Source organism: Chelmon rostratus, chromosome 5 (genome assembly GCF_017976325.1).
Source record: "Chelmon rostratus isolate fCheRos1 chromosome 5, fCheRos1.pri, whole genome shotgun sequence".
NCBI lineage: Eukaryota > Metazoa > Chordata > Actinopteri > Chaetodontiformes > Chaetodontidae > Chelmon > Chelmon rostratus.
The window spans coordinates 1515808-1543698 of record NC_055662.1 but is presented as its reverse complement, the minus strand read 5'-3'; the positions used below and the strand labels follow the sequence as shown (position 1 = coordinate 1543698).

General features: G+C 40.6%; 2 protein-coding genes across 4 annotated transcripts; both read right to left on the bottom strand.

Moving 5' to 3' along the window:
- Positions 1 to 3322: 3322 nt before the first annotated feature.
- rpl35 (ribosomal protein L35) lies at positions 3323 to 5683 on the bottom strand. Its single transcript, XM_041937426.1, has 4 exons — positions 5642 to 5683; positions 4947 to 5083; positions 4515 to 4596; positions 3323 to 3510 (listed from the first exon to the last, which is right to left on the bottom strand). Exons 1-4 carry the CDS (start codon positions 5642 to 5644, stop codon positions 3361 to 3363), a joined length of 372 nt encoding a protein of 123 aa, XP_041793360.1. The 5' UTR covers positions 5645 to 5683; the 3' UTR covers positions 3323 to 3360.
- A 460-nt stretch (positions 5684 to 6143) lies between these two features.
- Positions 6144 to 27044, bottom strand: golga1 (golgin A1). 3 transcript variants are annotated; one of them, XM_041937981.1, is made up of 24 exons: positions 26907 to 27044; positions 25841 to 26141; positions 22022 to 22112; positions 20604 to 20678; positions 19429 to 19526; positions 19315 to 19347; positions 18589 to 18717; positions 17355 to 17524; positions 17078 to 17189; positions 16867 to 16950; positions 16109 to 16234; positions 15524 to 15619; positions 15105 to 15200; positions 14609 to 14704; positions 13249 to 13389; positions 12993 to 13067; positions 12505 to 12594; positions 12216 to 12318; positions 11454 to 11614; positions 10838 to 10996; positions 10660 to 10719; positions 9718 to 9942; positions 9472 to 9558; positions 6144 to 8756 (listed from the first exon to the last, which is right to left on the bottom strand). In XM_041937981.1, exons 2-24 carry the CDS (start codon positions 25967 to 25969, stop codon positions 8562 to 8564), a joined length of 2631 nt encoding a protein of 876 aa, XP_041793915.1. In that variant the 5' UTR covers positions 25970 to 26141; positions 26907 to 27044; the 3' UTR covers positions 6144 to 8561. The 3 variants fall into 3 exon arrangements, with proteins under 3 accessions (XP_041793915.1, XP_041793916.1, XP_041793917.1); XM_041937982.1 differs by having other exon boundaries at positions 6144 to 8736; XM_041937983.1 differs by lacking the exon at positions 18589 to 18717.
- Positions 27045 to 27891: the final 847 nt, after the last annotated feature.

The window sequence follows — 27891 nt, the reverse complement described above, 5'->3', positions numbered from 1 at the left end:
GGACGCCACTTGGTGGCCACCAGCTCCTCAACAGCCGCTTAGCTTTAAAGAAGTGTGAAATAAAGATATCTCTTTTAAATAAGACTCAATCTAAGACTTGCACATATGAAAGTCACATTTAATAAATTGCTCAGAAAGTCTTATTAGACTTGCAGAAATGTGCCACCATGTAGCGTACAGTGAGTTTATAGCACATCTGTACATTACTTCTGTTTTAAATGCAGGACTGTACATGTAAGAGGGTATTTTTACAGTGTGGTACTGGTACTTTTAATTAAGCAAATGATCTAAATCCTGTCACCACTGTCCACAACCAGAGGTGTTGATACAAGTCACATGAACTTGGTAAATAAAAACTCAGCCATACTAATTCCAAAATATATTGTCACTCAACAGGGATTAACCTGACCTTCACTTGAAGTGAAAAGTGCAACAATACTTAATTTGAGTGTAAGTTTTCTGCTTTTGCCTTCACTTAGATTTATGTCTAAAAAGGCAGACGCCCTCCCCAAACCCAAAGAGGAAGAATCTTGTCTGCAACAGAGTTAAACAGCTCAACTCGTCTGTTAACATATTCAATCAGAAAGGAGACTTTACAGGCAATGACCTCCAGCCAATCAGAACATTCAGGAGCGAAAACAAGGTTTTGAATACAGTGAACACATTGTGATCAAAAAAATAAATAAATAAAAAAATAGCTACATATACATACAACATCTACTTTGGACTTGTTTAGCAGTCCAAACTAAAGGATATTCTGTGTTTTCCTTGTTGTCAACAAACCCTATGAAAACACAATGGACAAATCCTCCTCACAAGTGTGCATCCAAAGCCTGCTATATCATCCTCCTCTGTGCCAAAGAGCTCCGTTGCTGTCCAAAAACACGTGGATGAGCCTCACTGTTGCACTGTGTGAAATGTTCCTTCATTAAGATGAACACACAGACTGTAGTTTATTTTAACTCAGCCCCACAAACACCATCCTGCTGTCTCAAATGCTCACAAGAACACCAAATGTGTGTTAATCCACATCTGAAAATTACTGAAACTTTTTTTAAAATCAAACTCCATATACTGTATGTGAGTTATTTTAAATTAAGAATTTACACCTCCAGTATGAGTAGAAATAAGAGGTCTTGTACAACTTGTAGTTGAAAGTCACAGACTCCACAGAGTCTAGAATATTGTCAGCTGCAGTTTACTAAAAAGCTTAGTAGGAGTTCAAAATAGCATTAAATTTGGACAGAACTGAGTGTCAAGATTCAGCTGTGACATTACAAATGATCCTGCAGGTGTTCAGAGCATTGTGCAGTAACTGAAGTAGTGGAATAAACTTCATTTCTTATGTCATAGCGATAGTGAGAAGTGTAAGGGTTAAGGTCACAGTTACTGAGAGCGACATAAAGAGGTGCTCATGGGGGGGAAGGTGTGGCTTTGTGCAGCTCTAGCCTAAAGTTCTGAAAAAGCACATGCAACATGTGTCCAACAAAGTCTCGCTTCGCTGTAAATATATTGTGAATCTCAGCACTGAGTGCTGTCCACTCTACCTGACAATGAGGCATGCAGCAACGCTGGTGCAGTCAGCTCCTGTCAGGTCCTCTGGCTGTGAGAAGGGCTGGCAGGGGCTGAAGGACAGGAGGATCTCTGCACCGACCGGCATGTTCTCTGCTGAGACAGGCCTCAAACGCCCCAGGAAACCATCTACATCTCCCATAGCTTTCAGGTTTATCACACCGCTCCCATCCTTCATGATGCATTTGCAGTTGTTGACTTTGAAGCAGCCTGACTTCTTGGAGTTGGGATGAGGGGAGTCAGATGAAGAAAACAAGCTAAAACAAACTGAGAGCACGAGGAAGACGGGTTGAAAGCTCATGGTGACAGTGTACAGCAGCGCAGAGGATACTGACAAGTCGTGTTTTGTTAGGTAACTAAAGAGCAGCTGACAGCATGGTGACAGTTGGAAAGTAATTAGAATAAAGGTGACTGCCATTCCGGGCATTCCGCAGGCCCACCGTCCTAAGACCAGTGTCTTTCCAAGTGCAGCAAAACACAGGCGGGAAAGCCTATTGCATCCTGTGTCAGAGGGTAAGGTCTGTGATCACCCAGAGTACTCAGGACGCTGGAAAAACACAATACTCTTGAGTTTTGCAGTGCTTTGAGAACTACAAACACAATCCCACCCACCTCCATTGCACTGGGACAGAGGCAGACATGTAATAACCTGGACCAATAAAACCAAAACGATCTGCATGACTTGGTACCCGTGGGGCAGAGTGGAAAACAATGATGTGGGTGGACTGATCCTGTAAGTTCATTGCCTTCACTCCTCTAATCTTCTGTAATAATGATACCTAAATGCTTGACCAGGTTCTGGAAATGACAAACAGTGCTGAAACAGCAGCCGTCGCTAGTTTTGATACTTGAAATTCATTGAAATATCTCTTTAAAAACTTAGCTTTTCACTCATTATATTCATCCTCACTCACTTTGCTCTGGATTCTGACTCTCCATTAGGAAAATAATAAAATTGTACTATTTATACCAATGTGTATTAAATCACACTTGTATGTTATCCACAAACATCAAGATGATATGATTATGATAAAAGGTGCGAGGCTCTATGATGACAGGCCCACTGCCACACAGGAAGTAGAGAACAACGTCAGTGTTACTGAATGTATTGACAGGTTTGGACTTAATGCGGAAGTGATCTGCCCTCCTGTGGTGGGCTGGTTAAACAGCATCCATTCACTTTAACTTGGGACAGCCACACAAGCTGTTGAAGGTTACTTGCAGATCATTAGTTACAATGATGGAAAAAAAAAATGTAGCTCGTTTCACAATACTACACTAGTCAAGACAAATGTTGGCTGCAAGAATAAAACCATGTGACCTCATTGATAATGAACCACCACAATGAAACCACAGCAGCTTAAACTGCTCCTCCTCCCTTCTAGTTTGATCATCAGGAAAACAGGCATCACTAACATCGAAGAGGTAAAATATATAAACTGGACCCACATATATACCCTAAACTAATAGTAATTTACAAACCAGTCAAACTGCCCCACTGAGCATGTCTAAGACAAAACCTGCAATCACAGAGGTCACCAACGTTTCTTTGTTGAAAGGTTTCGAAGATGTCACAACTAATTGTTAAGGCCAGGTCAAAGCTGTTGATCTGGAGACAGCCTAATGAAAAGGAGAGCAGTTTTTATTGATTTTATTTGCTACAATGGAAATGAATTGACTGGTTCAACTGTGACCAAAGTGCAAGCATGATGATATTTGTGTAGAAAATACTACACAAAAGATGATTCTGGTCTTTTAAAGATTTTATTTTGTCAATAGAAAAAGCCTCTAAGCTTTGACTGCAAATTTGCGGATGGAGTAGAGGAGATCTTTCCTCTGCTGCTTCTTGGTCCGCAGACTTTCTTCATGCTTGTTAAGCCTGCGACGCAGAGCTCTGGTCTTCTTAGGTCTCAGATCCAGGGGCTTGTACTTCTTACCCTGAAAGAAATTCAATTAACTTTCAATCAAGTTGAAACAACTACCATCAGAATGATAACTGACAAGTTACAGACAAGAAAAGGTTCATCTGCAGCTGTTAAGAGCTAGAGGGTTTGACACTTGGCTTAAGTATATTATATTTGATCATTTAAAAATTTTAAATCATGGAGTACTTTCGTGAATTTTGTTAGTCTAAAGTAGTGAGCATGTTGTCATGTTTTACATGTCACTAACGGTATTTCAATAATCTGCAGTCACTACATTTAATGCTGAGAGAAAGAAAGACAGAAAGAAAAAAAACTGCATTAGAGGTGGCCAGCTCAGGGACACATGACATGCAATGCATTAAAAGAGAATATTACTGACATGTTTACTACATTTACACCAACTGGAGTCTCGTAATTGCAACGAGACACATTCCCCTGGATTTTCACTGTCATCCTTTTACTCTTCCATTTTGTTTCATCAAGTGCCACAATCAGTAGTACTGGTTACATTTCCTGTCTCCCATCTTAATCTGCTCGTGTGCTAAGAACATTTTCAAACTGTGGAAAAACTACGAAAATTATACAAAGTTATTTAATTATATTTAAGAACAAAAGGTTGGTATCGTGACAGCTGCGTTTGATGATGTAGGGAAAAGTATGCTACATCATTTCAAAGGAGCCACTACAGTTGTCTTATTAACTGGGCCTTTTGTCTACATTGTGGTAATGGAAACGCTACTAAAACTGTTTAGTTATCAACCTCTGAACAGCCAATTCAAAGTGTCTTATTTAGAATTACTGCAGTCCATATAAACAAAGTCACAGATGATGAGGCTCGCTCAGGTAATCTCAAGTCTCAGTCTTTTGGTAAGCATTTGTGAATGCATCAGCAAACATCAGCTCAATAAATATCATCTTTGACGAGAGAACCCAAGAGGAACAGCGTAAGTCTCAAGAAGGCATGTCTGTGTTCTCAGTGAAGACATCTTAGTAAGTTAAGTCCCGGGTTGCTCTTACCTTGTAGAACTTCCTCAGGTTCTCCTTCTGTGTCTGGTTGATTACAGTCAGGACTCTGGCGATGGATTTGCGGACAACACGGCTGCAAGGAACAAACAGCAAAATCAGACCCTGTTTTTTGCAACACAGATTTCAGTTTACTGGTGAATTAGCCTAAAAAAGTAGCGTACACAAACCATGTTAAATCACAGAGCCAACCGTATTTTAAGTGTATTTTGATCAGAGCTGGGCAGGCATACCATCAGTAGACAGCAAATGAATTAGTCCAGATTCAGATGATCCAGACTGTGGTGCGCTGCACAGACACCAAAAGCAACACCTGTACGTGCCGTGACATTCCAGCCAGTGACAGTCATGTGAAATCTGGGCCTGCATTGTCCCCTAGCAGAAAAGTGGGCGCCAAGTGTTAAATTATTTGCGTATTGTACGTACATCTTGGAGAGTTTGGAAGCAGCTCCACCGGTAACTTTTGCCACACGGAGCTGGGACAGTTCATTCTTCAGATCGTCCAGCTGCTTCAGCAGCTCCTCCTTCTTCTTACCCCGCAGATCTCTTGCCTTGATTTTGGCCTGGGCCATGACAAAAGACAAGTATTTGTAAGTGACAGCATCACATTAGCACCAAACACGTAATCTCAAACGGGATCCGCGCACGTATCCTCAGTTCGAGAGAGCTCTTTTTCCAACACGAGTCAGCCAAGCTAACACAGCTTGTTGAGGTTAGCAGACCGAAAGCATTATCACTTTAAAACATCCATTCATAAGAACCATCCGTTGACACATCACAGCTAACGTCAATTCAAGGTATCTCCTACCTCCATTTACGAAGCCACAATAGCTGTACAATATCTATCAGCACAATGCAACAATTCATTTTAGCTAGCAGGCTATCTATAACCTGCCATATTCTCATTAGCTTACGGCTAGCAACTCAGTTTAACGGCGTCGGTCGGTACTACGGCTCCATAATATAACATTTTATTCTATTCCGGTAGCAGCCTGGTCGTAAGCACATGCATTAACAACTACATGAGAAGCTTATGTGTACATAAAACACACATTTGATTGGGTTTAGTCGAGATAAATATAAGAAAAACACAATTGTTAAGACGAGAATCGGATCCTCACCATGTTCCCTCTCACTGCCCTGTTGGAAAGGCCGGACACACCGCGTGCTCAGAAAAAAGTAGCTTCCGGAGAATTTCTTCTTCGTCGATTTAGGTTTCACTTTGACGACATGCAAACAGCGCCACTGATGGGCAGAGCGAGTGAAAAGCAGAAACAACGCAAAAATCAAATGATAACATTTTATAGTCCCTCTTTAATCCCTGAGGAAATTAAGAGGTTCGTTATGGTAATTTAAAAGAAAATAGGATATACATTACAAATAAGGAATATATGTATGTGTAGTGTATCACTACATTTTGCAATTGTTTTGAAAAACTGAACTGAAAAAATAGGCTATTCCACATATCAGCAACAGACACAAAATTGAAATATTCTGATACCATATTAAGGACAAATGTATTGATGGGGATATGAATAATAAATAAAATGAGACATGTTTTAAAGTATAACATAACATATGCAAACGTATACCAAATTGTGCAGGATTTGGAGCCAGAGAGCATATCATTTCAGATTTATTATTAATAAATGTGGGAAAAGGAAACATTCGTATGGGCATCTATTGCTAAATTATAAAAAGCAAAAGACAGGAAAGCCGTAGTGATTGAACAGTTGTGTTCCAGGGTTTAAAAAGTGCATTCAATGTTTCTTTTGATTCTCATGGAGACATACAGTATTACTCAGCAGAGTGTGGGTGAAGACATCACTTTGCTGCCTGTCATTGGTACCACAAGATGACAGTTCTGCGATCAGACGTACTCCTGCATCCACATATACAAAAAATGTACTCAGCAATACAACGTCAAACACCAGAAAAACAACAACTTGACTTAAAATGACTGTTTTCTTTACTGTGACTGATCATCTGATGCAGATAGCACCCAAATGTATTTCAGCTTCATATTGTATGCATTTTACTGGAATGAATACAAATGCAGAATCCCCTGGCCTTCAGAAATGAAGATCATTGTAAAAGACTGACCAGTTTGCTTCAGGGATTCAACAATGCATTTTAACAGCAGGCATGCATATTCCCTGGGCTTGCCACTGATGGAAAAATAAACCTCATCATGTATGTTGTGATGAACATTACACTGAGGGAAGAAGGATAGTGATGGGCAGTAGGACAAGTGACAAGCCAAGGCAGAGACAGATATCAGTAGTGGTTGATGATGATGATAAATACTACAAACTGGTCACATCAAACCATTTACATCAACTGATTTATAAAGTTCTCATTGCATACAGTGTGTACATATTCTATATATAAATAGACATGTGGAATGTACTTTCATTTACATTAGCAAAGGCAGGTAAAGGTAGAGCATGTTCCCCAGTCGTCTTCGACATAGCATTCACTTCTTTCATCACATTATCATCCAAATGGACAACTGCACTTTACATGATTCATATTGACATTAAAGGACCTCAAAGAGTCTGTGTGTGGACTGTATCTGCTGTGGCAGACATGTTGTTCCTCCAGTTGCAGCAGTTGAAAAGACTTTTCTTTTTTTTTTTTTTTACCCTGACCTGAGCCTCCATGGCAAGTACTTCCAAGATACATATTCCATACATGATCCCACAACAAGCACTTCAAGTTTTCTCTTATAGGTGGTTTAGTGCAGGGCCATGGTTAGATTAGGGTCTGCCAATCCAGGTGACAGCAGAAGGATGGTCTGCTGGGAGGCTCAGCTCATAGTAATAATAACAGTCATGGCCAAGTAGTAGTCGTAGGTTTTGATACCCATTTAAATGACTTGTAGAACTACAGCCCGGCCAATATCAGCCTGTTTGTTTATGTCTGCTGGTGGGTAACAAGAAAGGACAGAAATGTTGAATGATTTCAGGATTTAAAAAAAAAAAAAAAAAAAAGAACAGTGTCACCATTACAAAGTTCGTCCACCAGAGAGCACTGACAAGCTGATGTTTACGCTCCTATATGTTGCTCTCAGTAGGTATCTTGGTCCCAATTATTTCTTAACCAAATTGAAGGGATTGTTCATGTGTATATGTAAAAAAAAATAATGAAATTACAATTCTATAACATATTGTTATAAAATCTTTTACTCTGTATTTACTACACTGTAATACTGGTATAGGCCTCAGGCTCTAGCTCAGACCATCTCATAATGGTGATTTTAATGATATAGTGTGAAGAAATATGATGAATATATATTCTAAAGAGAAATGAGAAAAATAAAGTTTTGTTAAGATGCACACTCTACTCACTTTTTATCATTTCAATTTCGACACAGTTAATCATGAGTAACTATTAACCGTCAGTCACAAACAGTAAAATTTCAGCATTCTCATTTCTCAAGAAAATTCTGGAAATTGGGAGTGCCAGCCTGGATTACCTTCACTGGACAACATGGCAGACACAAACATATCTTTCAATGGGATCATGAATGTTAGGTATCATGGATATCCTGCACAGGTCAATAAATGACAAGTTTGCATTAAGAAGCCCCTTAAAGATGAACAGTTAGTTAGTCCAGTGAAGACAGCCACAACAAGTCACTGATTTTTATTCCAACTAAAACACGTGGCTTGGAGTTTGAATCTGGGCAGAATGAGGCAGTTCTAAAATAACAAGTCAGTCTGTGATTGTTTTCTAATGTTGTCTCTCATTTTCTTGCATGCTATCTCACCTTCATTAGAATCTGAATCATATGTCAGGGAAGAGAAATGAGACACGTAAAAGTCCAGTGTGAATGATGTGTCTGTCAGTTTACCCTCTATAACATTTAGTCAGAAGTCCGCCTGCCCATTCAAAAGAACACAATATAATTTTAAAATCAACAACTGATTAAGAATAGGCCTTAATCCCGCAAACATACTGTGCAGCCCTTCTCCGTCCCCACAGAGCGGAAAACAGCAGTCCTCCCCACACAGAGCACAGAAAACTGTGGGAGGCTGTTCAAAGTTTAAAGCTAGAGTCCTGCTCAATGCTGGGGACCACAGAGAAACGTGTTTTTCCAAAGACGTGGTCCTTTAGTCCTTTCTGCTGCTCATTAGCTCCAGTGAGTTGAAGTGCCTGAGACTGAAGGCCGGATGATCCCCTTTGGAGAAGGCTTGGATCCAAACCAGGACATCTAGAACACAAGGATACATTCTAATTACACACACACACACACACACACACACACACAGGTAATTTCAAAGAGACACTCGCTTCTAAAACACGTGCCAATGGTCACAAAGCAGGACCCAGAACACTTGATACCAACACCAACATCCTGTCATCATAGAGCCCTTCCACGATACAAATAAAGAGAGAATAGTCTGAGAATAGTCTTGCTAAAGAAAAGTGTATGTCTCCTGTGAGAGAAAGGCAGAATATCTGTGCATGACTCGTACAACAGACCTGGACCGCTTGAGAATTTCATTTGCACCCAAGAGAAAATTCCAAAAACAAGAAAATTAGTGACTGTAACAAGTTCTCTCTAAATCCTTCTACGTTCCACTTAAGAATGAATCAGTTTGAAAAAGCTGTTCTTACCTGAGGCCCATTATGAGCAATAGTAATAAAGCATGCTGAAAATATGCTGATCTTGACCACCCGATTCTTTTCGGGGTCTATGCTTGAACCCCTGATCCCAGGTTTAGTGCCCCGTGATGGTGTAGATGTTTGAGACTTTTCCATCCTCATCACAGTAACACCCTTGACTCAGTGCAAATTATATTACCTCATGTATTCAAGAAACAGAGCTTTAGTAGCCTTTTAAGTTTCCTCTAACTCATACAGGATGTCTAACGCAGTGGTCAGGTTTGCAATAAAGAGCTTGAAGCTGAACACTGAATATAGTCGCTGTTCCTGAAACACCCACCTTGTACTCCAGAGTTTGTTTCAACATGTCCTCTTCCTCACGAGTGAAGTTCAGCAGCACAGACACAGCTCGTATTAGCTGGTATGCCTGACAGACCGAGACACACAGGTTCAGGCTGGGTTTGTAACAGAGCCGAGGGAGGTCATTTAGTTGACACATACCAGGCAGACCTACGGTCCTGCACTTCTTCTAGCCTACTCAGATGCTGAATTGAAGGGATTTTAAAAACAAGCACAGAGGACTTACCTCAGCATCTCTGGATGACATAAACTTGAGGACGACATGTTTGAGATACTCAAAGTTGATTTCTCTTGAGTCGTTGAGGTCTGAGGTATTGGTCACCGTGGTGTTGGAAGTGGGGGGGCTCGGGGTGGATGCTGGCGGCGGGTCTGGACTAACCCTCTCTTGTTTTTCTACACGACTTTCTGGCAACTTCTCCTTCCCTTCAGCTTCTGGCTCAGGCTTGAGCTTCTGCAGAACACAAAGAAGGAAACACAATATTCATCTAAATCTATTTCCTCTGGACTCACACACTGAAAGGTGTTTCTTACATGTTGTGCCCATACAAGGGGAACTAGAAATGATGGAATTGTTCATGCCCATGAGTCATGTGCAATTTTTAGGTTGTATTTCTGTTGCAATTACTTCTGCTGGTATCGCTGGACCTAGTAAGAACTGACTATGTAGCTGGTCACATCACCATAAAAAGACACACCAGTAAATGAATGCATCAATGTAACAGGGTACTTCAGGAGTATATCAGTAAATGAACGCCTCAGCATCGGTGCAGCCTGATGTTCAGCCTGATGACTGTTGTCAGTTCAGTAGTACTGTCAGTCTGTTACTCCAGGCTGAGAAGTACATTTCAGTACAAACACACCTGTACAAGCAGGTTATATAAGGGTAACAGCTCAGCAGTCTATTACTTACAACTGAATTATCAGATTCTGATGTTTCTGTGGCTTTCACTGTGTTTAGCAAGGTTTTAATCATAAAGTATCATACTGTGAATCACAGCTGAGCTGACAACTGTGCTCTCAGTCACCACTGAGGAGCTCCACTGCTGAAAGCACACATGATGAATATACATTCAGATCACATGACTTCATTTTGTTTTTGCCCAGTTCTAAAAACAGGGTCAAGTTTAGTTTCCAGATGTGTTGTTGAACAAGATTCACTGTGTCTCACCAGTTCCTTCTGTAGCGTCCTCTTCAGTTCTGCCAGTCTCTGTTGCAGCTGCTTGATAGTCTGGAAAAACGACGTCAAAGTGTTTTATGAATGGTGACATGTGTATCTGCTTGGAGCTGATATTGATATTTCATCAAAGCTGGAGGAACAGCAGAATGTGAGTATAGAGGTGGCTGACCCTGTTCTTGTCACTGAGCTGCTGCTCCAGCTCTCTGTTGACCTTCTGAATGTGATCCAGATCGTCCACTGTCACACTGCCATTCTGATCCTCCTCACACACTTCAGGGCTGTGAAGCTGCTCAGTCAACGTTTCCACCTCCACCTCCAGGTATGAAATCTGGTTGGCACATCAAACCACACTGACCATTAATTCATGTCTGATTAGTGGCAGGAGAAACCCGTTTAGAGAAGCTGTAGCAGAAAATAGTTTGTAAAATATGAGATGAGGAGAATATAAACAAAATTAGACCAAACCGATGGTGGCACACACAAAGAGAATAAATATAGAAAAAACAATTACAGTTCCAAAGTTGTGCAAACCATTGGCAGTAAAACACCCAAGACAAATGAAAATATACATGATGTGAAAATTTATTTTATCATTATTAAACTCTGGTCATAGGCTTGAGCTCCAAATATTGAATAATGTCTCCCCTGGTTGCTGTTTTATATGTGATGAGCTAGAGATGAAAGATCTTTGACTTGCTGACTTCTGGTTAGCGTTGAAACTTTGGTTTGACTGAAAATACTGAACAACCGCATTGCATTTTTGAAGGCACTTCTGATTTTCTGACCCGTGCCTGGCAGCTATCTAGCTGCTGTGTCTGGCTGAGCAGCTCCTCCCTCAGGCTGATCAGCTGGGAGTCTTTGTCCAGTGCCAGCTGCTCCAGCTGGGCTCTCTGCTGCTCCACCTCCTCCTGCAGCTGGACCAGCGTTGCCTGCCGCTGCTGCACCTCTGCAACACACATGCATGCACACACTTGATTATTTTCGTGCCGATAATTGTGCAGTGGGGAAGGACAAAACCAGCCTCTTTCTGGAAAAGTTGCAACATTCGCAAAAAAAAAAAAATTTAATAAATATAAGACATCTTTCATTTTGACAAATTCTGCAGAGTGACAGACAACCTACTATAACCTTCTCATCATTGTAGTGTTTGTGATTGCATTTCTAAGAGGTGTTTTGCATCATTCTGGCTATTCCCTGTATGACGGTTTGACCAATGTGGATTTTCAAATGCCAGTACCACTATTTTAACATCAAAGATACAAGCTGTGTGGTATTCACAGTGTCACCAATATTTTTAGTCTCGTCAGGATGGAAAAGCCTCAACGACACTCAAATCTTACATAACCTTAACATATAATTAAATGGAATCACACCCCTTCTTCCAGTGGTGAATCACGCTGTATGGACCACAGCTCATTTGTATAAAATGGTGTGCTGATATTTAGTCTAACCCTAGAGTCCACTATTTTAACACATGAACAGCTATTGTTACACAAAGAAGAAACACATAAAGACAGATACAGTCATGTATTTGTGTGTGTATGTACCATTCTGAAGTGTTTTGATGTCTTCCTCTCTCAGTGCTAGCTTCTCAGTGACTGTGGACAGTTCCTGCTGTGAGCTCTGTAGAGATGAGGTCAGCTCTCCAACCTGACAACAAGCAAAGGCTTTTCACTACACAGCACAAGTTCCACATTCCCACACAGAATGACACCGAGCAACAGCTCTTCTGTTCCTCCTTTCCTACAAATGAATACGTGTGTTTGTACTGCATCATTTGTGGGGGGGCACATGTTAGCTGTTGCATTTCTATTATGGTGAATATTGCATGATGACCTGTGACTGCAGCTCCTCCTTCTGTTGTCTGGTTTCTTCTAGAGCTTTGGCGATTTCCGTGCTCACTGTCTGCCGGTTGTCCAGCTCCGCCTGAGGGAACACATCGAAGAGACAAGAGGACAAGAGTGAGGACTACAAATAGAACCCTATATTTCTAGTAGATCTGTACAGTATGCATATAGCAGTATGGCTGTCACTGAAGCTCTGTCACAGTATGTGAAAACTACAACCAGATAAAATATGTGAGGTCATGTGCTTAGTGCCTGAGCACAGACTTGTTATTTCTCCATACATTTACAGACTGTAGTAAAGAATAGTTGGAATAAATGTATTTTTCAAATTCATTTTTGTATTTAAAAACACAAATATTGACACAACTATACTTACAAAGTGAATATAGCAGAGAATATGAGTTCTCAGCTTTAAAAAGTCAGTCAAATATGAATCTGTGCATTTCAAAAAAACGAGTGTGTTGTAGATGTTCTTACCCTGCACTGTTCCAGCTCCTCTGTCTGCTGCCTCAGAGTGGAGTTTGCTTCGCTCATCTGCTTGTCCAGATCAGCCTTGTACACAAGAAAGGAAAGTACTAGTCAACATACTGTGGAGAAAAAAGTGCTCTCTCTTCACTGCAATAAATACATTAATATCAATGACTGCTCCATTAACCCACGTCTCTCAGTGTAACAGCATGACTACAAATAAATCTTTGAAAAATGAAAAGTTGGAAATAGGAGCAGAACGTACCACCCTGTCCTGCAGCATCTGTCTGTCTGTCTGTAGAGAGGTGAAGCTTTCCTCCAGTCGACTGGCTTTCTCCTGGTTTTGCTGCTCCAACAAACATACCTGCTGATCCAGAAATGCCTTCTCTGCATTCCACTCTCCTTGCTGAACAAAACACACATACATATGCAAAGTTCAACGTCTGTATGTATATACAAAAAACCTTATTAAACTTGTTTTTAAGCAGATTAAGAAATCAATATTTTCCCTGAAATAGGACAGCTACAGGCTGTGGATCAACAGCTCATTGTACTAATTACTATGTAGATTGTGACAGCACATTCGCAACTGAAGAAAAAGGAAAACTTGAGTTTTGCTTTGAACATTTTACTTCCCAGACTTGAACCATAACTGAAACTAGCTGTCTTTACTGACAACAGAATTCTATTGTGATGTTGCACAAAATGTGCACATCTACCATTACTCACAAGTGGAAGAAGTACAATCTGTGGCGAGAATGATCCTTGATTAGTTTGACAAACTGGACCAAAAAGTCTGTAATTTATAGTTCACCTGTTCTATTAATCAGATCACTCTCCACCTCCATCCTCCATCCTGTCGACCCACCATGAAGCTGTCTGATTAGTTGCAAGAGGTGTCACTTAACTTTACTTTCATTGGCCAACTGTTGTACTAAGTCCTATACTGAATATTTTTGTTTGCTTCTTGGGATCCTGAAGAGTTTTTAGTTGAGATCAGGACTGATCAGTGGGTTTTGTATTGAGCACTGACTTCCTTCATTTTCTAGTTACATTTCCAGTATAATTATGGATCTTCCGTGTTTTTAAGGAGTGTGTTTACAGTGATATAGACTTATAAATATAACATTCATTGTGTAAGACAGTGTCTCCTTAGAAAATTTCTGGCATTTTTGACTTTTATTTACATTTTAATCCAAATAATTTACTTGTGTCATTTTGTAAATGAAAATATGCATTTAATATCTAACCAATTCTTAAAAATTAAACATTAATTGATAACAGGCCAATAGTTCACCTGCTATATAAAGAAAGTGTCCTAAGACAACTTCAGCTGTAATTTGGCACTATATCAATAATACTGAATTGAATTAAATTAATTAATAGAGGAAAGTGCTTAAACCTGGCATTCATAGCTCTCACTTGTATTCTTATATTGGTGGTTTGGCTGTTTTTTCCCTGTTGGCTGGGAATTATATGTCACATGAGCTCAGAAAGCAGACTTCAACCACAGGTCTATAGGTTCAGTCCAGTCTGTCTACTCTAACAGCCACTTTGGGAAATATCAAGCCTATTTCTGTCTCAAAAAAGACCAATTTTGGGCTCTTGACTGCTGTAGCACTCACCAGTTTATCCATGTGCTGCTGTTTCTCTGTGATCTGCAGCTCTGCACTCTTCAGTCTCTCACTGCTGTCTAGGACCTGCTGCTCCAGATTAGCAATCTGAAACAGTAAATACTAGAATGATCGATAGGGACCAGGCTTCCACACAGCGAGCAACATGATCATTAACTCAGCAGAAATCCATTTATTCATGATTAAGGTGAGAAACCTGACATGTTAAAGTAGCCATTGCCTTATTTTTCACTGTTGTTAGTCATTACTGTATGTTTCCTTGATCTCCATATCCATGTGAATTTGTTAATGAGCAATGCTTCAAAAGGTACTTTAGTTGATAATTATCTACAGCAATTAAAATCTCAAATATGACGCTTGGAGAACTTTGAAATCAAATAAGTCACATGACTAGTGTGAAAAGGGTTTGCTCACTGGGAATTAATACCTGACTCAGCAGCCATAATAACTGAAGACTATTCTTGCCACACTTTGTCTGCTTGCTTACTTGTGTGTCTGTTCTCTCTCTGTAGGCTCTGGAGGAGTCATCTTTGTGTCGGAGAAGGGTCTGTAGCTCAGTAATGCTGCAGCTCATTCTGGATACCTGAGGTCAGATGGGAGATACACAGCTGGAGGCTTCTGTGACACTGATTTAACCCTCACTAAGACTGGTTTTTCTCACAATTTAGCCTGTTCTAAGTATGAATGAGAAAAACAAAAAATAAAATGACCAAATTTGAAAAGTCATGCTAATGGAAAGAGGAATAAAAAAGCAGCACTTGTTATATTCACAGCATTAGCTGTTGTTTGGTGACTTACATCTGCACAATGACCAATTTAGCACAGTGAGTAAATATCTCAGAAGATATCATCCTTCATAAGTTACAGAAGTTCTTTTCCCATTTCTAATGAATTTCTCATTTCTACCTGAGCCTCCAGAGAGCTGACAGTATCGGCATGGTTTGTCCGAACCGTCAGCAACTCTGCTCTGGTCTCTTCAAGACTTTGCTCCAGGCTGGACTTCTGAAAAAGCAGCAACACAACACGTGTACAAAGATCACAAACTGATCAGATGAAAAAAGCTTTGAAAGCTTCCATAAAAAGACCGACAATACTTTAAATATACAGACCAAAAACAGACAATGTTAAAATCTAATGATGGTAAGAATACCATCTGATGTTGAATGTTTGTCTACATCAGGAATGTTTGGAAACACTGCAGCAAAAAGGTCCAGTCATTTCTATTGCACATAACATGCATAATGCATTTTATCTATTTTAGTGAATGATGAATGAATACTTGGTGTCAGCTCTATAAATGACTAAAGGTTTTCAATTTGGCATGTAAATACAATTATAAAGATATATATGACTGAATGGAAAGCCGTGCTGAATGTTTTCCAAATTACACATTTTGTACAAAGATTTTTTTCAATGTCTGCCACACCAAATAAAGTAGCAGGTTCCAGCCAACACTGGCCTAAACTAAGCCCTACTCTACACGTTCTTCACCTCCAGGAGAAGCTCCTGTAGATGCTCGTCCTGGCTCAGGTTTCCCTGGAGCCGTCTCTCCAGAGACGCCACTTTCTTCTGAAGGTCCATTAACAAGCGCTCCTTGTCCTCCTCCGTTACAGCAGCCTGATGATGTCAAGGGAAGTCAATTTTAAAACCTGGACTGTTGATATAGTTCTTTGCCTGACAAGATATTTCAAACAAATTGAAAATCCACACTTCACACTTACTGCTGACTAGTTTGTGAAATAAATTGCTGGAAATTTAGTTAACAATGACCCCATCATTTTTCCATTTCAATCTTACTTTAATATAACCCTCACCCTGACAACCACTCATGCTTACCCCATCTGTTTGTAAAAATCTGTCGGTAGAGTCAGTAACATGGCAGATTGAGAGGTAAGCAGCAGAGAACCTCCTTCATTCATTCTGCACCTCAGCAGATGATGATGGTTTGAGTGTTGAGAGTTGACGTCATGCTACATTGTTATCTAGCTAGTGAGATACAATTCATGTTCGTTTCTTGACTATGCAGCAGTGAACCATGAGTTAATGTTTGTGATGATTATACAATAACTTGACATGTTTTGCGAAGCAAGAAAAACGCGTTTCTGACTGGAGTTCAATTTATATATGCGTGTGTTTTAAAACCTAATATCGGTATTGGCATTGGTCCCCAAAATCCTCAATTGGTCAGCCTCTATATAAAATGTGTGCATTTTTAGACCACATGTGTAGATGGAAAACCATGCTCTGACCTTTTGTTGTTGCAACTTCAGGGCGTCATATTCGGTCTGTATTTCCTGGAGGGACCTCTCTAAAGTTGACGCCATACTCTGTGACTGAAAACAAACATTCCACATACTCACTTGATTCAGGCAAAACTATCTTGAAATATAATGGAGGAATTAATAGTGTTTGGGGAATTCGTAGTAGAGTGTAGCTTGTGCAGCTTGTGTTTGGACTGACTTTCTGGAAGTCTTCAGAGACCTGCTGGATGACTGACTGCAGCTCTTGACATTGTCCCTCCAGCTCACTGATCTTTGTGTCTGCCTCCTCTCTCAGCAGCAGGAGTTCTTCTCTGCACAAATCCAATGAGAAAGCACTTAGTCTGCTGGTGTTCCCTCACAAAAATCACAGCTCAACAACAAACACAGACTTATCAATTCTACAGTACGGTGCATTTTCAGCGATGACTTATAAGAGCACACGATCACATGCTGCTGCCTGTGGCATTCCTTCTTACCGCTCTATTTCAAACTCAGAATTGAGTCTGCAGCTCTCCTCATGCTGCTGTTTCAGGGCCTGGAGTTTCCCTCGAGTCTCAGACAGCCCTCGCTTTGCTGACTGAACTTCAGCCTCCTTCTGCTGGAGTTCCCGCTCCCGCTGGCTCAACTGCTCCTCCTTTTTCAGCAACTGAACACAAATGGCAAACATATAATTTCATCAAATAACAACGAAAGCGCCACAATGAACCCAGGTGAAATCAAATCACACCTCAACAAAGTGCTTTCAAACACATCCAGTGCCAAAGGAACTATCCAGCACTGAGGATTAGAGACTGCAATTACTCTAAAGCAGGGGCGGGAAACCTTTTTCCTATCAAAGGCCATTTCAATTTCTAAATTGTCCTTTGGGGGCAGCAACTGTATCAAACTGGCCTGAGAAGTACTTGGTAATGTCCACTATAAAGGCCAAATCATAAAGACAATTGCTATCACAGTTTCCACATCAGGCTTTCCTTCATCTGTATGAGTTATTCCAGACAAACTGACACGAGGAGCAGGCCTGCAGTTACAACAAGGTTCTCCACCACAAACTCTCCTTCTGAATGAGGTTTCACCTTCTTAGCTTTTAGCTTGCTCACTACAAATCTTGCCTGCATAACATTGCCTCCGTCAGAATGTGGTCTTGTGAAAGCTGCAATTTGGGCACCCAAAACTCTGTTTAACAGTGAACTTTATCTAAGCACATTTGCCCCTGTAGCTCATCCAGTTTAGCATGTTAGTAGCTGCAATGAGATTAGCTATTTTCATCACTGCAAGTGTGTCCCCACAAACTGACTTAGACACACTGCCTTGCCTTTTACTTCAACAAGAAAAATAATCGTTTTGTTTGTGCTATGATGCCCTGATGTGATATCAACCGCCCTGTGTGCTGCATTCAGGGACCCCTTGAAAGAACAAGTAAGTCTACTATTTTCTGTTATTTTCTTTATCGCTGAAAAAAAGGAACTGCTTGTTTGTATTTTGGAATTGCCTTGTGGGCTGGATCAAACAGTCATGCTGGCCCTGTACAGACAGGAGGCCAGAGGTGCCCCACCGCTGCTCTAAAGTGTAGTTCATTAAAAGACCGCAAATTCTTTCCAGCTCACCTCTAATTTTCAACTGTTTCAAAAAATGAAAAAATTGGGTGGTAAATTGCATCACTGTTTTTAAGTAATGCTGCAAATCCAGCCATCCAACTCCACATGTACGCACCATGTGCTTAACTTTAGCAAGCTCCTGCTGCTGAAAGCCCTCCAGTTCATCCAGGTCATCTCTTTTCTGGAAGAGTGCTAAGCTTTGCTCCATCATTTCCTCTATCCGGGCTGACAGGGAAGCCTTTTCCTGGACAAACACAATAATTGTATTATGCCAACACAAAGGTCGAGGTGCAGGTTTCAAGAAGCCAACTTTTTGTGTGTGTGTGTGTGTGTGTGTGTAGGAGGATCCCAGCAATCCTGTGCTCATGCTCACTTTGGTACCCAGAAATATCAGCTGTGCATCTCTTATAGCCTTGAGTTCACAATCACCACATACCTTTTGAACTCGTGTTGAAATCATATATGCACTACCATAAAATCCAGTGCCTGGTCTGCTTTGTTTGCAGTCCACAACCAAACTGCACCAGAGTCCGACTGGAACCACTCTGAGGCCCTCCTCTTCTGAGGGTCTCAGCCCAATTGTTTAGTCCACATTGGACTTAAACAGACAACTTTGACACCAGATCGAGCAAACTGAACTACACAGGCAAATGCATCAGAGTTCAACTGAACCGAACGACAGGTTAGGTATGAAAGCACCCAATTTCAGACTTGCACTGTCACTGAAGTTCTTGATCCGTCTTTGTAAGGTGTGGCAAAAACAGCCAGATTTTAAGACATTCAATATGATCATGAAATAGCATATTATTGAGAGTCACCAGAGATAGATTTAAAGACTCACCTTTTCCGCAACAGCCATCTTCTCCATCCATTCCTGCAGGTAAAGGATAGAAAGAAATAATTATACAATCCACAAATCAGGACTGTACAATAAGTAAAACAGAGACGCACTTACCTGATCCTTCTTTTCCAGTGCTAAAGTCATCGCCTCTGCCATTTTTGTTCTGTTGGCCTGGTGAGACTCATTCTGGTCTTGAAGTTTCTTTATCGATGCTGGGCAGTCAGAATGAGAGAGAGAGAAAGAAAGAGACAGATGGAAACCATACAGAGAGGTTTGTATGCAACCAAAAAGAAGAGATATATTCAATAGCAAAGACAGTGGCACCGTTAGTAGCTGTGAAAAGTTAGAATCTGATTAAGAAGTGTGTTCATCCCAGAAGCAAAGACAAGCACAGACAAGCAATGCATGGCAGCTGACAAGAACTAAAACAGTTTGTCAAAGCAAAAGCTTGCTGCAGTATCTGCATGTGAAGTGAGAAAAAAATCCACCCCAAAGCCAACATTTCCTGGAACTGCCCTGTTCATTACAACTCAAATACTAAAGCACCAGATAGAACCAACAACAAACTGGTGATTTCACTATTCTTAGAGCCTTAATGCGGAACATTTGAGAATGCACCTCAATAATCAGTAGTTCTTTATGGTAAACTGAACCTTTAAAGTCAGCTCTGAGAGGGGAGATGTGGGGTCATTCAAATTAAAACAGCTGACATTATGGCATGGCAACCTGTTGATATCCCCTTCTGTCCACTGGATGCAGCTGTGTCACTTTCCTGTTGTGCTATCACTCTATAGCTCAAAGCCCAAAAGACCAGAATGCAACATGGCATGCTGATATTGCCCATAAGCTAGTGTACCTAGTGAGCTATGTTTAAATCATACAGTTTCTTCTGCACATTTGTTGAACTGAAAGAAATAAGTTCAAATCGCATTTTTAGGAGCTGTTACCACGTATTGTAGGAAATGTCAGAAAGCATGAACTAAAGTAGATATGTGGGGAAAACTGAAGTAAAATGGGTACACCAACAAACTAACAGACAATGCACACATAACTCTGAAACCAATGTGCTGAACAAACACCAGTGTAAAACATCTGAGGGTGGATTTTTAGATTAAAAGGAAAAAGCATTCAGTGCTCCCAAAGCAAACCTTAAAAGCCCATAATATTAGCATCTGGAATAAAGAAGTATCTTCATGAGAGGAAGTGATGATACATTCGGTGATGGTTATAACAGCTGACAGACAGATGAGAGAAAGGAAGCTAATTTGGAGGAGAGTAGAGGTACGTACAATCCTGATGCTTTTCTAATGCAATTTCAAGCTTGTCCTTGGTCTTCTGCATAATTCGTAGCTGCTCAGCGTAGTCTAGTGTTGGGAAGTAGGGTGATGGGATGGGGTATCAACAGTACATACACACACCCACGCACCAACGCACAACCACACACACAAAATACAAACAGGAAGGAGGAACAGGCAGATGACGGTAAAGAGAGAGGCAGGAGAGAAAGTGAATAAAGGGAGAGGGAGAAAGCAAAAGGGAAAACATGATTGAGAAATAATGGAAGGTAAAACTATTAATGATTTTCTTATCTGAGAAAACCATGCTGGTTAAAAGGCTGCATGAGAATGTACAACCTTTAACCTGTCGAGGGTGCAAAGTCACATAAGCCACCCAAAGAAAAGAGGAGTCATTATACTAAGTAAAGGAGGGAAACTTTTTCCCATTCAATGTACACCCAGCAAACATTTAAACTGCCACGAATTATCATATTCATTCTAATACATTAACACAACAACATTAACAGAAGCATAACTGCTGGCTTTGGCTAACACCCTCAGTCTGGACAGCTTTCCCTTTAAATGATAAAGAGGAAGAGAGCACTGTTCATCCAGGGCAAACAGCTTAACGTTTCAGACTTTGTGGGGAATCAAGATGGTTAAGGAAGTGAACAATAATTAGTATTCTTGACAGTATCACAATTAACTTGGCATTGATACGGCATATTGATGTTTAACAAGTGTGTCATTTCCACTAAGATGCCACCATCTTACTTAAAAATTGACTCATTTAAGAGTAGAGTGTGGATGTCTGGCAAAAATACAGCGTGAATGAACTAAATTGAACCAAACTGAAGTGATGCAGTTAGGCTCATGAAGTGTTTGTAGGTGTGTCATACAAAGATTAAAGAGCAGACGTGTAAGTGCTCAATGACAGAAGCAGGGCTGATAAAGTGTAAATTGCTTCACACAACTTGCATTTATGTGGCCAGTCTCATAGACCAGAGGCATTCAATTTTCATAACCAAGTGTTTTATCTTATGTCTGTTACGTGCCTCATGTTTATCAAGATGGGTTTTTTTGTTGGTTTTGATGAGTGCTTGAGATGGTTGGTCCTGTACGGTCAGGCAGGCAGGCCTACCTACATCTTCTCATGGTCTGGCAGTTATAACCTAAAGTGCTTTGATTTATCGTGGGTGTGAGTGTGGTCTGCAGAAGAAAACAGGAGGCAGACAAAGTAAAATTGACATTTTTTTTTTTTACAGGACACAAGAATGGCCTTAAAGGCAGTCGGCTCTTAGCAGATAATTTATTACATCGTTAACGAGCTGCACTTGGGTTTAACTTTCTCTGATTCTGGATACTGATTTCTCCTGAGGGTTACAGGCTGAATCACTCCAGCTGCTTAACCTTGGTCTGACATGTCCTACCTGATAGCTTGGCCTCTAGCTTCCGGATCTGATCATTCCTTCTGAGGAGCTGGGCAGGCAGGTCATCCCTGGAGCTGCTGCCATCAGATGCCTGAAGACACACATACAGCATAAGGCAGCATTTAATATTCATCTTATTCAAGTGAGGAATTTAAAGCAAATTTCTTTCACACTCAGAAATCATCAAGTTGGTGAGTTGGTGACTAATCAGAAATGTTGGGAACTCCCTGGATAATCCAAAACCTGAAGTTTATCTTTGATGTTTTAGATCACAGAAGGATGTTCTGTTATTACATTACATTGCTGTTGCACCACAAAAGCCTCTGTGTGATAATGTCAGTGGTATTTGACTAGTCAGCTGCAAGAGTAATAGAAATATATGAAATTAATGCAGAAAGGAAAAGTGACGTCAGCCAGTTTCATGCAAGTGAGATGGGTGAACTGTGGCCCCCACACTATTAAAGTATTCATTGTAACAGCAACACAATGTCAGCTGGCTGTATTGCTACTCAGCAACTTCACTAAATAATTTAGCCTTGTGCAACTGAGATGGCACTACAGCCTCAGGAGTCTAGCTTCCCCTGCGACAGATTGCACTATCCTGTTAGATGCCGTGAGAGCTTTACCACTGATATGGATTCTCTTTACAAGCTACGACAAAAAACATTTCTCTTCAAAACAATAAGGGAACATCAACAAAATCCTAAAGAAAATCACTGTGTTTGCTGCAGAGCCCACTGTAAAATGAGCAGTTACAACCAAAAAGATAAAAAACTCAGGAATAGAACACAAATAAAGTCAGCTCTGAGTGTGCTCTGCAGTGAAAAGAGAAATGTATCAACAGGGCTTCATGTAACACTGGCTGGTCTTAAGACAGTAACACAGTATCCTGACTACACCAATCAATACCATCATCTGCAGCAATCAATATAATGGAGACAAACCCACCAAGTCATCCCCATTCTACAGTGGTGTCACATGCTGTAGAGTGCTACAAAAAACTGCCTCGTTTGTGACTATTTAAGCGAGACAAGGTTCCAATCATTGTACTGACCTCAAAACTTTCCAGCACTAATACAGAGGGACGAATGACGTGGGGGAAATTATGAAAAGAAAATCCACTATTACAACTGGACTGAAAACAGTGTAATGCAATCGACGCATGCACAAAGTCAAAAAAAAAAAAATACCTACTACTGTCTGTACAAAGACCTGTTCAGACATTTAATGACTTAATGACATTTAAATGTCACAAACTTCTCGTCCTTCTATTTTCACCATGAGTACTGAAAGATAAACTGTAGACAAAAGAGCTTTCAGTTTTCTTGTTGAGTTTGTAAGCTGCTGTCCTCTTACTGCTTTTTAATTTTGCTTTTAGAATTTATATCTAGATTTCATTTAGTATTATTTCATTATGCAGCTGCTGTTTTTATTCTTCTGTGGACATCACTGGGAGGAGGGATGTGATAGTGATGACATCTACACATTTGGCAGTGATGCGGCACATTGGGATGTTTCACAGAGGGAATTACTAATGCAGCTGGACCACGGCCATCAGCATCAGCAAAAGCTGCCAGAGTAGCTCTAACATTTAGATAACTGGCCTAAATATAACAGTGCTGCCTCGCAGGGTGGCCACAAAAACATCTACAAACATTTAGGCTGCATTGTTTTCACCTGAACATGTTCTTTCTTTCTGTTTTCAAAAGAAGTCAATACAGTAGTGCATTAGGGCCTGTTAGGCCAAAAACAAATCAGATCTAGTAAAAACTGTATGGAATTTATTAAAGGTTCTATATACGATGCCACTAGATGTCACACTGGAGTACACATTTTTAACCAAAACAAATTTGTGTGTGGGCCACAACTCCCCCCTAACCAGGAGCTGTGAAGGAGAGGCTGGGGGCAGAGCTGGAGCTTCTGGAGGAATAAATACCAGGAACCACACCGCATCTGATGCAGAGCCGTTTACCAGCAGGAGGATGGCTCAGAGTTTATATTTCAAACTTCTGCCATTAAAAAGTACATTTTTATCTTCACTCTCACATCTCAACCTGTCATGGAGGTGCCGACCTTTACTGTCAGGTGTTAGAATGTAATCAGTCTGACTTCGCCCATGCTGATTGCTGACTGGAAGGTACATGTATGTCATGAACATACAAAGAGGATAAAGAAGGAACTGGAGGAAAATAACAGAAAGAACCAGAGTCTCTAGTTACTGCTGAGTCTAGTGAGAGGCTGAACTCAACAAATAAAAAGAAATAAATAGAACCTCTGAATGTACTGAAAATATTCCATGAGTTGAGAATTAGTTTTTGGGGTTTTTTTTTCCAACATGGCATGGGTCAATTTGTTATTGAGGCTGCTGTGTTCACTGCCATGTTCAGAACAGTATAAGTGCTTTAGCAGAGGAGACACATTACTCTGACTAGTCACAGCTCCGGCTGTTGACAGAAATTCCTGTTCCATCTGCGAGAATCAGGAGTCCTCTCTCTGTGTCGTGTGCTGGCTAGTCAAGTATGGAGATGTTTGTTTTACCTGACAAAACTCTGGAATTTAGGACAGCCCAAATCAAACATGAACAATTGTTACACTGACAGGTGTGATGAGTAAGTATATTGTCATATAAGCTGTTGAGGAAACGCCCTCAAAAATTCTGATGGGTCGTTCCACCAATTTTCCACACAAATGTCATTTTACCCCTCATGTTTACTTCTTCTCAACCTGTGAAAGCAGTTATATTGCTGTTTTGCGTGGCGCTGGAGAAGCTTCATCCTGAAAACATCATCAGGGCTATCTCAGCTTCAGGTTGGAGACAAATTTATGACAGAAAACCAAGCATCACAAACAGGGGCATGGAGTTGGAGCGAGACCTGGCAGTCGAATGAAAGATGTTATCAAGTTGCTTTAAAGGAAATGCATAATCCAGCCTTTCTGGAGCTTGACCTATTCTAGGGACTAAGAGTCAGGACATCACACCCACCTCACCTCATCCACTTTGGTTATTCTTTTTTAAGTGTGTTTCCTGCAAGCCTACATTGGAGCACCTCTTTAAAATTCACAGAAGTAGTAAATAATGCTAATTTAAGGTACAGTAGCATAATCCTAATGAACCACAGGAAACCACCCCAAACAGCAAAGATATGTGGGTATATAGGCAGATCATGACATACAGCACTAGCCAGCAGTGGCTCCTTAACTGATCTCAACCCTACAGAAGAAGAGCACAGACTGGTCTGTCTATCTTTCTTTCTAAAATTCAACTTTTCCACCAGGACTTCTATCAGTAACTATCAATTATGCCGGGAAATCAACTAATACAATGACATCTTTTTTTCCCTGCATGAATAAACACATTCCAGTTACCCGCTTAACACTGCACTCAGATCAGTGTTGCAATATGAAGATATCCTGCTAAAAGATTAATAACAGTTTGATGGCCTCTATGAGAGCAACGAAACTCCTACAGCAAAAACAAAGCAATTTAGTTTCTTCTCGAGTCAGGAACAATTCTAACTAGTATCACTTTTTTATTAACATCTATCAGTTAATTACTCAACTACTTTTGAATCAGTTTTTATTGATAAGGTTTTTCCTGCTTTATTAACAACTGAAAAGCAACTTACTTGTCACTGTGGTTTAAACCACAAAGGTGTGACTGTTTTATACTGAAATTCCTGTAATATTACTGCAAGGAAAGTAAAAAAAACAATAGAATGTCTCAACAATGGTTGATTATGCATCAAAGTTGTGGCATAGTAATATAAGAATTTACAAGCTTTAAACTAGTGACTGGTGTTGACTTCACAGAGTACTTACAAAGTCGTCCCCTGAATCTGCGCCGACTGAGGTGATGGATTCCTTGCTGATGGTGCGTGGTATACGAACACCACTCCGAGGTGCTGTGGCCGCCTCTTCAGCGATCTTCTTCTTCAACTTGGCAAACATGTCTGCCCTTTCAGTGTCTCTTTTTGAGTGCAATTTGCAGTTTCTGGAGAGTAGGGAACTTCACGTGATGCATGGAGTTTACGGCTCCTTGTTCTGAGGGCTGAAACAGAGCAGCGTCCTAATGCAGTGCCACTCTGAACAAGTCTGTGCTGGTAATTCCATTCTGCTACAACTACAAAAGAAAAGAGATATTATTCTGATGATAATCGCTGCTTGTCTGTAACATATGTCACATGTCAGAAGTCACACTGTTGTAGTGAGCCCAACAAGATCAAGACTCACTCTTCTTGGCATCCATTACTATCATCATACAACAGGCAGGAAATGTTGACACATCAATTACAGACAGACAAACACTAGCAAATTTTGTCCATTGGCAACTTCCAGATATAATTTGGAAGTCTTTCACTGATAAATAAAGGTCATTTCACTGAGAAAAAAAATCGAGTGTTAGTTAAACTGATTCCCACAGTAGACTAATATTTTGCTGATTATTTTTTGCTGAAGATGACGACCTTCTAAATGCATGACAGACATGTAAATGCTGTCTAAATGACACCATGGAGTTCAGAAACTCTAATTCTGGAGTCATTGTGCAATTTATCAAAAGTGATTGTACTGGAAAGCAGAGTTTGTAACTAGGTTAACGTTAAATTTGTTGGCTGGGCTACATTGTGTCCAAACTAACCCTAAAGCAACCTTCTTGCTAATGTGCGCATTAAATTATGTCTGCGAAGTAAAAGCTCTGTCTCCTGCATCTTGTCGGTGTTAATCCCATCAGAAATGTTCATTTACAGGGGACAAGCTATGTTTTGACAGACAGCTAGCCAGCTAGCTCTTCTAGCCATAACAATAAGAGTTAACGTCAACGTTCCCACCACCGGCTGATGTTAGCTGTAGTTAGCTTGCTCGTTCTCTGAACTCGCTTTTCTCTTACCATATTAACATCCATAAAACATCAGTCCGTGGCTCTTTCGGGTGCGCAGTGACTGTACGTTCGCCTTTTCTCGGTATGCAGTCAAACAGTCATCGTTGTGCCAGCCACTATGAACTCGCTGGGTACCGTCTGGTCTTACAAGCTAGCTGCTCGTTGGCGAGCTACACGTAATCACCCCAACACAGGTGACTGCAGACGTCACGGCTGTGCCTCTCTGTTCATTGGGTAGAAGATCTAAGGGGTGTGGATAGGCGGCTGGCTACACGCGCCCCCTAGACGCACGAGAAGTAAGAACAGCAGCAGTGTTAGGCCTGCGGATGGAGGCATCTTTTCCAGGCTGCTTATTGTTTCTGATTGTTATTAATAATCTAAAACTAAAGGTTTGATCACGTAATAAATATCTGTACTTGGACTGTCCTTATAGACCATTATTATTCTCCAAGCGACTCTAGCTATTTTTCTCAGGTTCAGTTCTTCACTATTCAGTGACCCAAAAGGAGGAACTGTTTTTGTACTAAGAGTTTCATTAACTGCTGAAATTTGGTCTCTCATTGGACATGTTGGAACAACCGTGCATGCTTAAGCAAATGCTTTCTCCCTTTCATGTAGAATTATTGCTAAGTCTTTGGTGAACAGTATTGCTGACGTTTCATTACACCAAACAAAAAGCTGAGGCGATTAGTATGTTCTTTGCCTGGTATGAAACCTGTGAATTGTCAATTCCACTCCTGAATGAACATGAAACATGACCCTAGAAGCCCATTAGACAGGTTGCTGCACACACCTCCGACTCCTTCTGAGGCCATTTCAATTAACACTTGAAGGCTGGTTACTTAAATCAAGAAACAACTGTTGCTCAACAGGTGCTCCTAGATGGTAAAGTTTAATGACAGTAAGTACTGATAAAATAATGAAACAATTTAGCTGTGGTCTGCTTTCGTCTTCGATCAATTCTACATGTGCAAATTGAATGCAGATATTTCTT